This window comes from Falco punctatus (genome assembly GCF_963210335.1).
Source record: "Falco punctatus genome assembly, chromosome: 5".
Taxonomy (NCBI): domain Eukaryota; kingdom Metazoa; phylum Chordata; class Aves; order Falconiformes; family Falconidae; genus Falco; species Falco punctatus.
In genome coordinates this window covers 57522073-57536347 of record NC_137584.1, presented here as the reverse complement: position 1 = coordinate 57536347, position 14275 = coordinate 57522073, and the positions used below count along the sequence as shown (strand labels likewise).

Here is a 14275-nt window from a genome sequence, read left to right as displayed (position 1 = left end):
CACAGGGCGGCCGGGAAGCCCCCTCGGGGCGCGGGGGTGCGGAGCCACCCGGCCCCTGTTCCCCTCCACCTCACCCCCAGCCCCGCCGCCGCCCCGGCCCCTCACCTTGAGGGTCTCGTTCTCCTCCCGCAGCTTGTCCATCTCTTCCTGCATCTCCTCCTGCAGCTGCGGGCTCAGGGAGCCCTCGGGGGCGCCGCTCCTGCCGCCGCCGCCGGCCTCGCCCTGCCGCAGCCCCTCCGCCCCGGCCGCCGCCATGGCAGAAGGTGAGGAGGCGGAGGCGGCCGGGGGAGGCTCGGCCGGGGCGGCGGCCGCGGAGGCGGCGGAGGCGGAGGAGGCGCTGCCGCTGCTGCTGTGGTTGCTGCCCTTGGTTTGCATCTGGGCGGCCGCCGCCAGCCCTTTCCTGAGGTGGAACTGGATGAGCTCACTCTGCAGGCATCCTTCCTTCCAGTACCCGCCGCCGCCCGCCGCCCCGCGGCCCTTCCCCGCGCCCGAGGAAGATGGAGGCGCCGGGGACGCCTCCCCCGCGCCCCTCAGCGGAGCCCGCCCCGCTTTCCCCCGCCAGTGCTTGGGCGGCGGCGGCTGCGGCGCCACTGCCCCCTCCCGCTCCCCCCCGCCGCCGCCGCCTCCTGCAGGGGGCGCCTCCTCGGCGGCCCGCGGCGCGGCGGGTTCGGCGGCGCGCGGCGGCGGCTCCTCGGCGGCGGCTCTCCCGGCGGCGGCGGCCGGCGGCGGTTCAGCACCGGCGCCGGGCTGGACAGCTCCCGCCGGCGCCGCGCCGCGCGGTGGCTTGTCGGCAGCGCGGCCGCGGGCGGCCCTGGGGGCCTGGCTCTGGGGCGGCCGCGCCGAGGCGGCCTTGGCGGCGGCGGCCGGGACACGGGAGGCGGCGGCGGCGGCGGCGGGCGGCGGGCGCGGGGCGGTGTCGCGGGCCCTGGCCGGAGAGGAGGCTCGCTGCTGCTTCCTGCCGCTGCTGCCCTCGGGATGGAGGCGAGGCTCGGCGGCGGCGGCGCCCCCTGCAGGCGGCTGGCTCATGGCGGCGGCTATCTCAGGGAGACGTCCATCACGGGCGGCGTCCTCCGCCTCCGCCGCCGCCGCCGCCCCGAGAGCTGGGGGAGGAGAAGCGGAGAAGACGGTCGGGGTGGGGACGGGGAGGACGGCCGGGGGGCGACGGGAAGACGGGCTCTCTGGCAGCGCCAGCGGCCAGCGCGCCCGCTCCCTGCCGCCGCCGTGCCCCGTCCGCTCCCGAGCGCGGCCCCGCGGCCCGCGGGCACCTGCGGGCCGAGCCGGCCGGGGCCGAGCCCGAAGCCGGTCCGGATCGCCTTTCGGGGGGGAGTCCACGCTGCACGGCTGAGGCTGGGATCCGTTCCCACTCCGCTTGCATCTAGGGGCGCTTTCACCCCCCCGATGCCGACCCCTTCCCCCTGCGGGCTGCCGCACCACCGCACGGTCCCCACCCGCGCGCAGCCTTCCCTCCCGCTCCCCGCGCTGCCACGCCGGGTGCCGCGCTGGGTCGCTGCTGCACCTGCCGGCCTCCCCGGGGACCCCGTCCAGGTTGCCTGTCACAGCCGAGTGGGGAAAGGCCGCTGTACAAAGGGCTGCACACGTGGAAGCAAGAACAGATTCCCCTTCAGCTTTGACAGGGACTCTTGCAGGACAAGGTTAGGCCTTCGAAACTCGGGGATCGAGGGCCATAAAGGAAAGGGGCCCTTCTATCAGCTTCCAAACCCAGATTTGCCCCAGTTTGTTTTCCAGAGGCATTGTCAGGACTTCAAACTGATTCAGGTTTACTACTGGTTGTGCTGACATAGGACTGAGGCGTAATGGTTCCAGCAGATTCTCAAAACAGAGGAAGCAAGGATTAGACCCTCACCATCAGTACAAGATGTTATGTGGTATTCGCTGAAGTGTGCTCACATGGCAATTTTCCCCCATAGCAACAAAACTTGTGTTTTCATGGCCACAACAGATTATTTAAAACGGCAGTTAAAAGGGCTTCTAGAAGCCATATCTTCCTGCTAATGTTCCTTAATATATTCTGAAAATAATGGCTATGATCCACAAACTGTTTTCACATAGCCTTTATTCAGCCGTCCTTAAAGGGAAAACATAGGCAAAAGTAGAAACGACAGCATTCCTAACATGGCCTAACAATTCCCTCCTAGAACACTGCTTAACCATTCCCTGCTAGAAAAGGGAATAAAGGAAGGAACACGACTGGGCAAAGTCAATGTAGACATTATACTGTACCCTGACAATTGGTTTACTCCCTGGAACATACTAGACAATGAAACTGTGTTTGCTGTGCTCTCATTGGCAGAAGCACAGGGTTTCCTCTCAAATGCACTGTCATTATCACCCTGATTTTAACCAATATCCTGGAAATTAAAGCTCAAAAGAACACAATTTTCCAGAAACTTCCCAGGCATTAATTAGTAAAACGAGAGCACGGGAGTGTAAACCCATCAACACTTACATTTGTATCACAATACTTTATAAAAATTTTGGTTTGCATCTCTATTAACCATCACAAACAGGATTCCCACACTGCTGTTGTTCAGAGCTATACAGGTACAAAATGTCACTCTTGAAATCCAGACCTAAAGAAACTGCAAAACGCCAGGACTCAGTTTAGATCCCGTACCTTACTCATTACTCTTCCTTTTACCTACTGTTCAAAATGAAATAAAAAATAGTAATCGGGAACCCAACGCTATACCTGGATCTTTTCGGGAAGTTTCACTGCAGCGAGGTCATCAGGCTCAGCCGCGACCTGCCGGGAACACAACCCGCACCGTGCCCCCACCGTACGTGCCCCCAATTCCAGCCCCAGCTGCCGCCTACGGTTCAGTTGGCTGATTATTTTTTTTTTTCTTTTTCCTTTTAACTGGTACAACGAAAGCCCTGTTTGAGCCCAAGTCCGAAATCTCCGTCTCACCAAACTCCGCGACATAACCTCCCCTCCTCCCAGGCAAACCCACGTGGCGCCAGGACGTGGGTCTCCGCAGGTTTTCCTGTCGGGAACAGCTGTCCAGGCGGAAAAATGCGTAAATAAGCGGCAGCAACAAAAGGGAGCGGTGCGGTGGCTCCACCCGCCGGCGCGGGGATCTCCCCTGCCCGGGGCACCAGGCAGGGCCTCCCCCGGCCCCGGCCCCCTCCCTCGCCAGGCGCCCGCCTCTCCCTCCCCCAGACCCTCAATGCCAAAGGCGGCTTTAAGGTTTGGGAGCGCTTCTGCCTTTTGTCCGGGTTTTAAAGGGAGGATTGTCTCAGGTCCCCCTTCATACCTGGCGGGTTTGTTGCATCTGAATCCCGAGTGACATTCCCTTTTTGGGGAGGGAAAAGAAAAAGAAAAAAAGGGGAAAGAAAAAAAAAAAAAAAAAAGGCTTGGATCTAAATCGTCCGCATTACTCACCACCACTTTGTCTGCTGCCGGGCTGGCGAAATGCATGCACAGGGAGCCGGGCACCGCGCACGAGGTACCCGGCGCTGCCAGAGCCTCTCAGGAAAATGAAGCAATATTCATGAGCTGACCTCACTGGGCCGGGGAGACGGAGAGGGGGGAGGGAGAAAAGCAGCGAAGGGAAGAGAAAAGAAAAGATTAAACGGCAAGAACCCCGCCCAGGCCTGAAGGCTGAGTTGCGTCCCCTTATCTATCCGCACATGGTGGAACAGGATTGCGGCGCAAACGGGAAGGAGCAGGCTGCGTGCGAGGGGTGCGCCCGGTTTCCCTTCCCAGTGCGCCCGGTTTCCCTTCCCAATGCATGCGGGCAATCGATCCTGATCAATTATTTAGTGTCCCCTTCAGGGGAGCCTGCTCCGGCCAGGCAGGGATGCCGGGCGCCTTCCGCACCGGCAGCGGGACTGGAGCAGGATTTTCCTTTGTTCGCTGCCTTCACCGGCGCCGGGAGCGCGGCGGGTCCCCGCTGCGTCCCCTTGGCAAGAGCCCGCTGCGCCCGGGAAGGGCGGAAACAAAGGCAGCCCGCTCCGCTCCGCTGAGCGTCAGCCCCCGGTGTTATTCGTTCGCCTCAGCACAGGGACTACCGGGCCACAGACCGTTCGCCCGTACCGTGGGCAAACCCCAGAGGTGGTCATCTATTTCACCTGTTTATCACGAGGTGAATTTACCTTTGCTCTGAAGCACCTTAGAGGGCTCTTAAGACTTCGCGCTTGAAGTCTTTCCCAATTAAGAGACAAAGAAAAGCCGAGGAAAGGCTTTTGTCCCTTCCCCTGCCCTCTGAGGAGGGAGCATTTCCATGGACAGCCGTGGGTGGGGAGTGCCCTGGACCCACCTGTGCCTGCACGACCCCCCGGCATCCACAGGCACGAGGAGGCAGTGCTGGGGTCGGGGCCGGGGTCCTGCTCACCCCTCTGCAGCAGCTGGCAGGTCGGGGTGAGGGCCTGGCCTCTGCCTCAGCTCCCCACAGTGCTTTCTTGGCAGGGGGGGCCTGGCCCAGCACTTTGCTCCAAACAAGGGAAAACAGGGTTTCCGGGATGGAAATTCCTCTTGAAGGACAATTAACTGAGGATTTCATGCCTGTAGGTATACCAGCATATACATACATGCATACATCTGTACGTACATCTGCATGCAAGATAGATATACATAAATTCACCGTACATACTTATATACATAAATGTGTGAGCATGCACACGTCGACACACATATAAAATATGCATGGTTTCATATATTGTATGTACATATATATACATATCTGTGAGGTCCTTGTGCAGCCCTTGGATGAGGGCAAGCCCAGGGGAGACCAGCTGCCCCCTTTCCAGCTGTCCCTGTCTCACAGTCCTCTCCACCTTCTCTGATATGACAAGCAGGACCCAACACATGTGAAACTGCACGTCCTGGGATGTGGAAAGGTATTGCCCCCCATGCAGATAAATGTCCTCCAGCCTTGAGCCCAGGGACTGCATGAACTGGATATATATATAGATGTGATGAGTTGAGGACAATCAGAAAATAGGAAATGGAACATTTATGCTGAAGAAGAAAACCACTGTTTTTTCATCAAAACATTGATGAAAAGCTACTTTTTAAAGTCATAATATTTAATGATTTGTTAGGCCTTTGAAACTCATAAATATTGACTGCAGTCATACCAACTACACAGAATAATTGATTGAAAACACGAGGAATGAAAACACAAAATATTTCTGGAGTTGGACCTGAGAAATTTTCCTATGAAAGTGGTGGATAGATTCTGCTAGAAGAATACCTAGGCTCCTTATCTAGGTGAATGCACAGGACAGCAATAATGAGGTCATCACAGTAATATAACATTTAGCCTACACAATATACTCCAGAAGGACAAGCACAGCAGTCCCTACCTTTAAGCACTGGACAGAAACTAGCATCCTTTCTGCTCCCTCAGTAGACAAGTTCCCTGGATGGACTTGCCAGAGTAAAACAAAAATGGGATGTGGTGACATCTCATACCACCTACAACAAGCTTTATTGTGCTTTTGGAAAGATACAGATCCTTTTTTTCTCCCAGTAGTGTCCAAATGAAAACAAGTCATCAGATTATCTTCACTCATACTGTCAGGCCTTATGTCTGATAGTAGAGACCAATCTTACTGTAGAAAAATTTGCCCATCTCTCAGTGTCATTTGGGATTGTTGATTTTATTCTCAAAACCTCTGTTCTGGCTAAAACTTCAGTGCTGCCAGTTGTAAAAATTGACATGGGCACAAAAATGCTTCTACTCATGTAATTTACTCTTTTGGGGGAAATGGGTATAATCTACACAAGCTAAAGCACTCTTTTGCTTATAAAAGCTGTATTTCCATTAGGAAGTTTACTGCCAGATCTCTGTAGGCATTTTACATCACCAGCAGGTCATGATATAATAGATACAATAATCATATCTAGCCTAGAATAAGTCCAGTATGAAGAGACCTATACAGAGAAGTCAATACAGTGAAAGTTCCATTTACGATCAGATTTTTTTGTAGTGTCTCTAAAAACCTGTGGATGGAAATAATACATTGAAAGAAAGGTCTTAACTTTACATAGAAAACAAGAGGCTCTCAGCTGACTACTATCATTCAGACATGAAGCACTGACATGATGCTGAACAGTTGTATAAATACATTGGCTCATATATCACTGGTAAGCAAAACAATGGAAATCAAATATTTGAAAATATTTAGGGAAAAGTAGAGAACAAACCAGAAAACATCATTATTGCTCCAGTATAATTCCATGGTACAGACAGATTTTGATTACTGAGAGCAGTTGCGGTCCCCCATCTCAAGCCAGGCATGGTGGAAGGCAGGAGGTACAGAGAAGGGTGGCCAGGGTCTGAAGTGGCTTTGCTCAAGGAATGACTAGGTATGGTAGGAGTCTTCAGGCTGGTAATGGGGTGACTGAGGAGAAATGCACAGGTCTCTACAACCTTTAGTAAGGAAGGTAAACAAGAGTAAAGGTTTCACTGTTACTCACAGTCTCTTCCCATACAAGTAGTTGCAAAGGTGCAGATATGAATTAAATAAACAAGCAAGTGATGTATAAAAAAAAAAAAAAAAAACCAACCAAAAAAACAAAAACAAAAAAAAACCCCCCAAAAAACCCCACAGTCCTTCTGGTTAAGCAATTCAGCTCCCTGCCACAGGGTCTATGAATGTAAGGGTCTATGAGGGTTTAAAAAGTGATTGAACTTCTTTTTTTGAAGAAGACAAAAAGTCAGTCAGGGACAACAAAGGACAAGCATATAGCTGAAAAATCTCTCCACTGACAATTTTTTTGACCTGGGAAATTGTCTGGGAGAGCTATCAGTATGTGTTTTTGTGTCCTCTTCCAGCATCCACTGTTGACCATCATCTGATACCTATCAGTAGGCTAAAAGATCTTGGTCTTGCTCTGTATGTAAATCCTTATCCTGTTAGCATCACCCTCTAGTTTTGCTTCTCTCCTTCCCACCTTCTTTTATTTTCTTCATTTTTTTTTCATTCTCCCGCCTTAGATTTCTTGTCATACAGAGCATTGGTAACTTGCTGCACCCTGGGAGAGCATACCTATGACTTTTTCAGTGCTTTTTTTCTTCAGTAGCTAAAAGTATTTTGACTCAAATTAGAGCTGTGAACACCTTTTCTAGTCCTCATTATTGCTTGCTCACGTAGAGACATGTTTTTTTTATTCAGCCTACAATTGCACTTTGTTGTATGTAGTTGTGCAAGAGATGAAAGGATGCCAGACTGAAAGAGGAGAGGAAGAATTTCTCCTCCAAGCAGAGTTTCATTTAAGTCCTATAGGTTTCTTTTCCTAAGTTAAGATGAGAATTCCTTTACATAACACCCTAAAAGCATGACCCAAGCATGACCTCCTAGCTTTCAGTAGAGAACACTTTAATAGCAGATTTTGGAAGTGGGTTGGACAGGACACTTTTCCAGAGGGATGCCTGGGTGGCATGCACTTGCTGTACTTCTACCACTTTGCTTACTCACCTCCTCTGCCCTCTCGGGAATATGCTGGGTTTTGCTGGGACAGAAAGAGGAGCTGCTGGAGCGTGCTGTGCTCGTTCATGGTACTGGCACTGACCCATCTGGCGTGGGCTGTAGCTTGTCTCCCTGCCCAAGGAGATGTGCTGGACACAGCTAATTATATACCAGACCAGAGCCCTTTCTCTCTGTCCATGCAAAACTGGAAGTTTGAGACTTTAATTCACCTATTTCTAATATGTTGACTAAATGGCCCTGATGTCTATTGTACCAAGCAGCAATTTGAGAATAAACAATGAATACTTTATAACTGTTCTTTTTTCTTATTTACTTGAAAATGGAGCTGCTTTCCAGACATACTGGATAGCAGAACCACACAGCACCAAATCATGGTATTTCAAAAAGAGGAAAGCTTTATGTTAAAGAGGACTAATGCTTGGGTGAAAAAGCAAAGCTAAGAAACAAGTAACATTTTAAGTTCATACAAGTCATCAAAGCAACAAACAGTTTGTTAAAAGTCATATTTTTGGCATACGTGTTCAACTGGATCATTATATAAAATCATGGTGGTCCTGGGTGTCATGTCTCTCTCCTTTTTCTTCCTCCTCCTCTTTAGCAGCTGCTCCTCAGCCAAAGACAGCTGAGGCTGCACCTTCTGTTCATCCATGTCCTCATACCCACAGACCCTATTGAGGAGACGGAATGCCCCACCAAAGGGACAGCAATGGCACCTGCACCCTCCCTGACAATTCAACCCAACGGGAGAAGTAAGCCATGCTGCTTTTCACCACTATGTAAAGGAAAAAGCTTCAGCCTTCATAGCTGTAAGGGATCTCCTATATCCCAGGTTAGGAAGTCTGTATGTCATACACTGTGTCATACCTGTCTTGGTTTAATCCTTCCATTCCAACATGTGGCTGGTTTCTGAGCCTCACAGGGGGTGAGAAGTAAAAAAAAAAAAAAAAAAGAAATTGTAATGAAAATCAGAGGAATCTTTGGCTCTGTCAATGGAGAATAAATCTAACTGAAATTAGGTCTGTTGTTTAATAGAACTCAATTCTTACAAAATAAAGTCTTTGTTCTACTGTTGCTGTCAGACACTTCATTCTGCCCTTCTGAAGGCTTCAGGAAGTTTTATACTCCTGCTTTTTATTCCTACAGCAATCAATTGTCCCTACTGTGCAGAGAGAATGACAGAACTGAGCATGCCTTGAAACACGCCAGTGCCACTCAACCATTTCTAATGAAAAAATGACCTCTACCAGTCTTTGTTTCTCCTGGAGTTTCTATACTTTATGTTACTAGAATAATTTAAAAGGAAAATAAAATGGATTTGGAACTTAAGACATTATTTACGTGGGGAAAAGTCTCTTTGTATCGCAATATTTTCTGCCACTCTACTTTTTCACATTCAAAGGATAGGATTATACCAAACTTGCATAAATCATGCATGCATATATATATGCATAGTCTATATATATTGCATTAGTATCTAAAGCTCATTGATTACTTAATGGGGATAATGGGAGAGGAACAGTACAGAAGATTTTATAGCTAAGACTGAAGGAATGAAAGCCAAAATACGGAATTTCTCTGGATTAAGCAGTCTTGTACCCTGTCTCATTGCATTTTATATAACATGCTCACTGTCTGCTGAAGAAAACCAGTATTCATGTTTGGGCACTAACACAGCACCGATGTGTTCCAACAGTCATTGCCAGAGAGATTTCAAATATGAAGGACAACAACTGCAGGTAACTTCAGAGCTCTTCTTTAGCATTAAATGGGTGGTTTTAAAAGAAGTTAGTCATCAACAGAGCATTCTCTGGGGTCTGCCTGCTTCCTCCCACGAGGGAGGCTGTGCAACAACTTGTGCGTTGCACTGAGTGGTGGCCCACAGTCAATATGAAGGTTTTGTTGTTCATCTTAATCTTTAAAATTCCCACTATGACCTGCAAGTTGAAAAGCTTCTTACCATATTGTGCTCCACCACAGCTTAAAGCAAATGACATCCTAGGGCATTTACAGACTCATTCCTCTGTGCCTAAAGAGAGTTTGGGAGAAGCAGGGCCATCCCAGTCTCATACATCTGGTGACTAACAAGGCAAAGTCCTTTCTAGGGGTCTCGACAGTAAGGAATTTTTTGTCATTAATCCTCTACAGCCCAGCAGTTGCCCATTGCATCATACAGGCAAGTATAAATGAAGCTGCCCAGTTCACTTTGACTGCTGGGGGCCTTGGGCCCTTTCCTTGAAATGGCAGGGGCTGAAGTGAGGAAACAGGTGATGAAACAGTGTGTGTTTTGTTAGCTGAGAGGCTGAAGAGTGTTTTATTTTTTATTTATTCCACACTTAACGTTAATTAAATTTTTATTTCCTCCTTGCTAATTTGGGATGCTTGTTTTGATAATTTATGGATGTGTATAATTGTTTAGGTTGAAATTCCATCTTGCTACATTGACTTCCAGGTGGCATCACATTACTATACACATGAGCTTCCAGATGCAAAATTCAATATATATTTTCCAAGAGCTGGTGTTAGACAACTGGTTGCTTTCCCACCTGTGGTGCCTCCTGAATTACTCTCTGCCTTCTTGTCATCTTCTTACTCATAATCTGCCTTTTTATTTTGTCTTTAGTCTCTCTGATAATTATTTACTATAACTCGTATTTCAGGGTCAGAGGCTTTTTGTGCAGATCTAAGTTGTTTGTGAGTTTAATGCCATTTTCAGAGATAACTCTTGGACTAGGAACTTTTGAAAATGATGACAAATGTATCTCTGCCCTTTGTTCTCCTAAATGCCTGTGAGACCTCAACATGAGTAATTTTAAAAATATTTTTTCATTCCTGTGTCTTAATGGATCTTAAATATGATAGCTGACATTTTATTTGTTAATTTACACTTGCAAAAGCTAGGGGAAAATCACTGTACTTAGGCAAGCTGAAAATTAATAAATCAATAGTGGAATTAGAGCCTTTGTTCACCAATTTGTTGGGCTTTCTATCATGCCTGTTACGCTGTTATCTGCATCCTGGATCATATCCAAGCTTCTTACATAATGCCCTAGTGCTTTTGGAGAAATTAGAGGACTTCTGGCACGCATCAAAATAGTAAAATCAGGATATCGGGTTTTCTGCCTGGTACGTGTGCATGGAAAAAGCTCCGTAGGTGTATTAAGAAATATATATAACAGGTTAGTTGCATGGCTTTTGATTCAGGGACTGCATATTTGAAGAGCAAGTGAGAAAATTATTTGCCCCAAATACCCTTCCTTGTGTGTGCTGACACGCTTTACGGGGTTTTGAATGACAGGCGGTGTCGATCAGCTGCGACTGTACCTACCACAGCTGCTGTGCTCTCTCCCCGGGCTGCGGGAGCGCAGCTCGGTGTGCCAGTGAGGCCCGAGTCCCTGTTTCTATGGTGACTTTTCCCATCACCCCGTCAAGCAGCCCCTTTTCAGTGCCTGGTGGTGGGGAGGGAGAGGAGGTGGAGACAAGGAAGGAGCATTTCCAAGGAGAAGCCTGTGAAATCAAAGTTGGAACATTACCTCTGTAGCCTTTATGGTAGAGATGTCATTCCTGCAGGGCAAACTCTGGGGAGCTGCTGGGCTCCTCCGCCCTAACTCCCTCCTGCACACTTTGCATCTGGCAGGAGCACAGCAGAGACAAGGTGCTGATAGCCTGATCGTGTTTGGAGTCCCAGTGAAGCAGTGTTATTCAGCACAGCGCATCTACTCTGGTCTAATTATATTACAAGTGAAATAACAATCAGGCTTTGTGGAGTAAGGGCAGGGCAGGTGACGTTGGAGTCCAGCGACCAGGCTCTGAGTCACACTGGCATAGCAAGACATGAACCCTGGACAGCTGATGCCACTGTCCACAGAGAATCAGGATGCTGCAGGACAGATCTGAGATAATCCTTTATTGATCTGGGGTGCTAGAGACCATTGAACAGTACCTTTAAGCTTAAGGTAACGCCTCTGGGCTGGAAAGCGTGCTGCCGAGAGAATCTTTCTGTCTCCCTCTTCCCTGAGTCTGAGTGTGGGCTTAACTGGGTATCTATCCCAGCAAAGTCAGCAATAAATCCAAGTGTTTCTGTGTTTCATTAATAACTGATCAGTTATTAATGAATTATATATACTGCAGAGGATGCCTCACAGGTTTCATTCGTTAGTGATGGAGCAAGTCCAAGGAAGGCACACAGACTTGCCCTGCTGTAAACCTATACTTGCTCAGAAGAGCTGTGATCCGCTCTTTCCAAACTCACCCTCTTCCTGTGCTCCCAGTTGTCTTGTAATTGTGGAAGAGGCATGTATAGGAAGCAGCAAAGCCTCATATTACAGGGCTAGCCCTTAAAATCTTCTGGGACTAAATTTTGGCTCCACTGAGGTCAACAGCAAATCTCACATTGTCATTAAAATGGCCAGCACCAAATGTTACGATTCCTTGGCCATTTTACTTAATGTCTCCTCTAAGCTGGCACAGGATTGTATACAGTGATTTGAGTACTGACAGATTTAATTTAGGAACTTTACTAAATAAATTGCTATAAAGCAAACACACCTTTTCAAATCACTGCTTATTTTTTTGCCATGATTAGAAAAATACAATATTCTGTTCACTTGAAATACTTCAAATAACCGGAAGTATTCTGGGAATTGTAATAATTGTACTACAACGAGATTTTAGGAGTAGACTTTATTAAAACAGCAGTTGTCTTTGCTGTCTTTGCATGTAACAAATTTCTGTGTGACAGAAAAAAATAAGCAAAATAAAACTCAATGCAGTAAAGCAGATGTCAGTTTTATAATGAAGATTTTCTTTCAAGAGGAAGTACTGTGGTTACTGGAAATGAAGGGTCTGTGTGCTCAGCTGGGGCTGCCGAGGCTCTGGCAAAGAGCAAGGCGGTGCACTCCAAACTCCTGCTTGATGCTGGCCATGGGACCACATGACTTTCAGTGTCACAGTCTCCTAAGGTCATGATAATATTTGCTGCTACCTCTTCCCTCCCTAACCTTAAGATCTAATCCTGGAACGAGCTATGAAAAACATTAACTCAGGGAAGTTAAGTCCCTTCTCTTAGAAAGCACTGAATTCATTTTTTTTGAGGGGAAAAAAACAAAAGGCATTTTTGTCCACTTTTCATTTGCATGCACTTTCCATTAACCCATAATAATTTAAAAAATGACCGAGTCAAAGCACAATTCCAGCTTTCTTTTTGTTTACCATACTCTTAAGCTTGCAATACCAAAAACTCCAGTGCTGAAGGCTTCACTACCATTAAAGCCCATAAAAAGACACACGTGAAAAAAAATTTTGAGCCCAAAATATCCCTCTTTCAGCAAGAATAAGTGGCTTCTTCAGCGACTGCTGTGGTGACATTCTCTCTTGTTGCAGGATTTTCATGAGCCATTGGGAGTCTGCACACTGAAGTATGAACCTGATTTGATTATGTTGGTTTTTATAAACTCTCAGCCCCATTTTCTAAGCTGTATGTGAGAATTTCATAATTATAATAAAGCAGTTAGACTGGATTGCACGTTGGGTACTGTCTTTATAATGCAACAGGGACTTGTACCCCCAAAAAGTGTTGTGCTCCTGCAAAGACAAGAAACTGAGGAGCTGTGAAACAATCTCATTTTATGACTTCCCAGAGTAAGGAATGCTTCTGCTAGCATCCTTCTTGCCATACTAGATAAATTGAATAGTTTCCTCACATGCATAAAGGAGGATGTTGATCTTTATAAAGCAATTGGAGACATATATAGATAGGTGTTTGATGTATACTGTCATTGAAGTAATAGTGATGAAACAGAAAACGATGGGCCTAAGTGCAGGGAAGCTTTATTTCCTATCACTGGAAGCTGAAGGTGCGTACAGGGAGTAATTACAAAGGTTCAGTTGTATATTAAAATATTTTTAATGAGTTCACGAGCTTAATACATAACAGAAAAGTCTTGCTGAGAATGAAAACGTCATTAAGTCAGAACTTCTCTAGTGTGTGTAAAAGAGGTAACAGCTTCTGTTCCCCAGTTACACTCATCATCATACTTGTAATCATACTCAATTGGTAGGGACCAGAGTCGCTCTCAGGCTCTAGAAGAGCATTATAAACCCTTGTGCTCTAGCTTGGATAATGCTAAAATTCAAGTATGTTAAGGTTTTACCACCACAAATCTCTCTTCTACAACAACAAAAGCAGCCTTCACAGCTGCTGTGCTGTGTGTTATCTAAGAGTGTACATCTCTGCTACAGTGGTGGTTGCCTTGGACAGGATTTCTCAATGATGCTTTGCTGGATCTACTCAACGACTTCTGTGAAATTCACTCATTTTTGCAGAAGCCTGCTGCGTAATTTTAACCTCCTTTTTTTCTGTACTCTACTCAATAGTCTTGCCACAGTCTGCCCTGTACCTCTTGGGACACTGAGCACCTACAGACCTTTGCAGGCAGGAGCGTGATGCTCCAAGGCCCTGCAAGCAAGGGCCATGCAAATTGTCCCACAACAGAATTGGATTCTGCCAAGAGTCCAACACTGGAGGATTGCTAAACCCAGTCCTGCGGTTTATGTTTTTCATGTCTTTTCTGCTTCAACATAGACAGTAAATGAAAAAAGTTGCAAGAACAGGGTATAAACACAGTCAGAAATATCCATTTTAGAAGAGAGGGTAAGTTGCATGCAAGTGGAATTGCTGTAACTTTTTCTTCCTGTATTCATATCAGGGTGTGTTCAATAATATATATATTTTCTCAGACATTACAAATACTTCCTGATTTTTTCTCTTTATTTTAGATCAGAATTAAGTGAACACTATGATTACTAGGTCTCAAATTAG

At 47.3% G+C, this 14275-nt stretch overlaps 1 protein-coding gene across 6 annotated transcripts in view; it reads right to left on the bottom strand.

Annotated features, from left to right (window-relative positions):
• The window catches only part of MTCL3 (MTCL family member 3), a gene marked incomplete at its 3' end in the record, with an annotated part of 33668 nt that extends 29938 nt beyond the window's left edge, over positions 1-3730 (bottom strand). For all 6 annotated transcript variants that reach the window (XM_080390405.1, XM_080390404.1, XM_080390400.1 and 3 more), the window contains exons 1-2: positions 2711-3730; positions 106-1100 (exon numbers count right to left, since the gene is read on the bottom strand). In XM_080390405.1, coding sequence (XP_080246531.1) covers positions 106-1026 — 921 coding nt within the window. In that variant the 5' untranslated portion in view covers positions 1027-1100; positions 2711-3730. The remainder of the gene's footprint in view (positions 1-105; positions 1101-2710) is intronic.
• Between the last annotated feature and the right edge of the window lie 10545 nt (positions 3731-14275).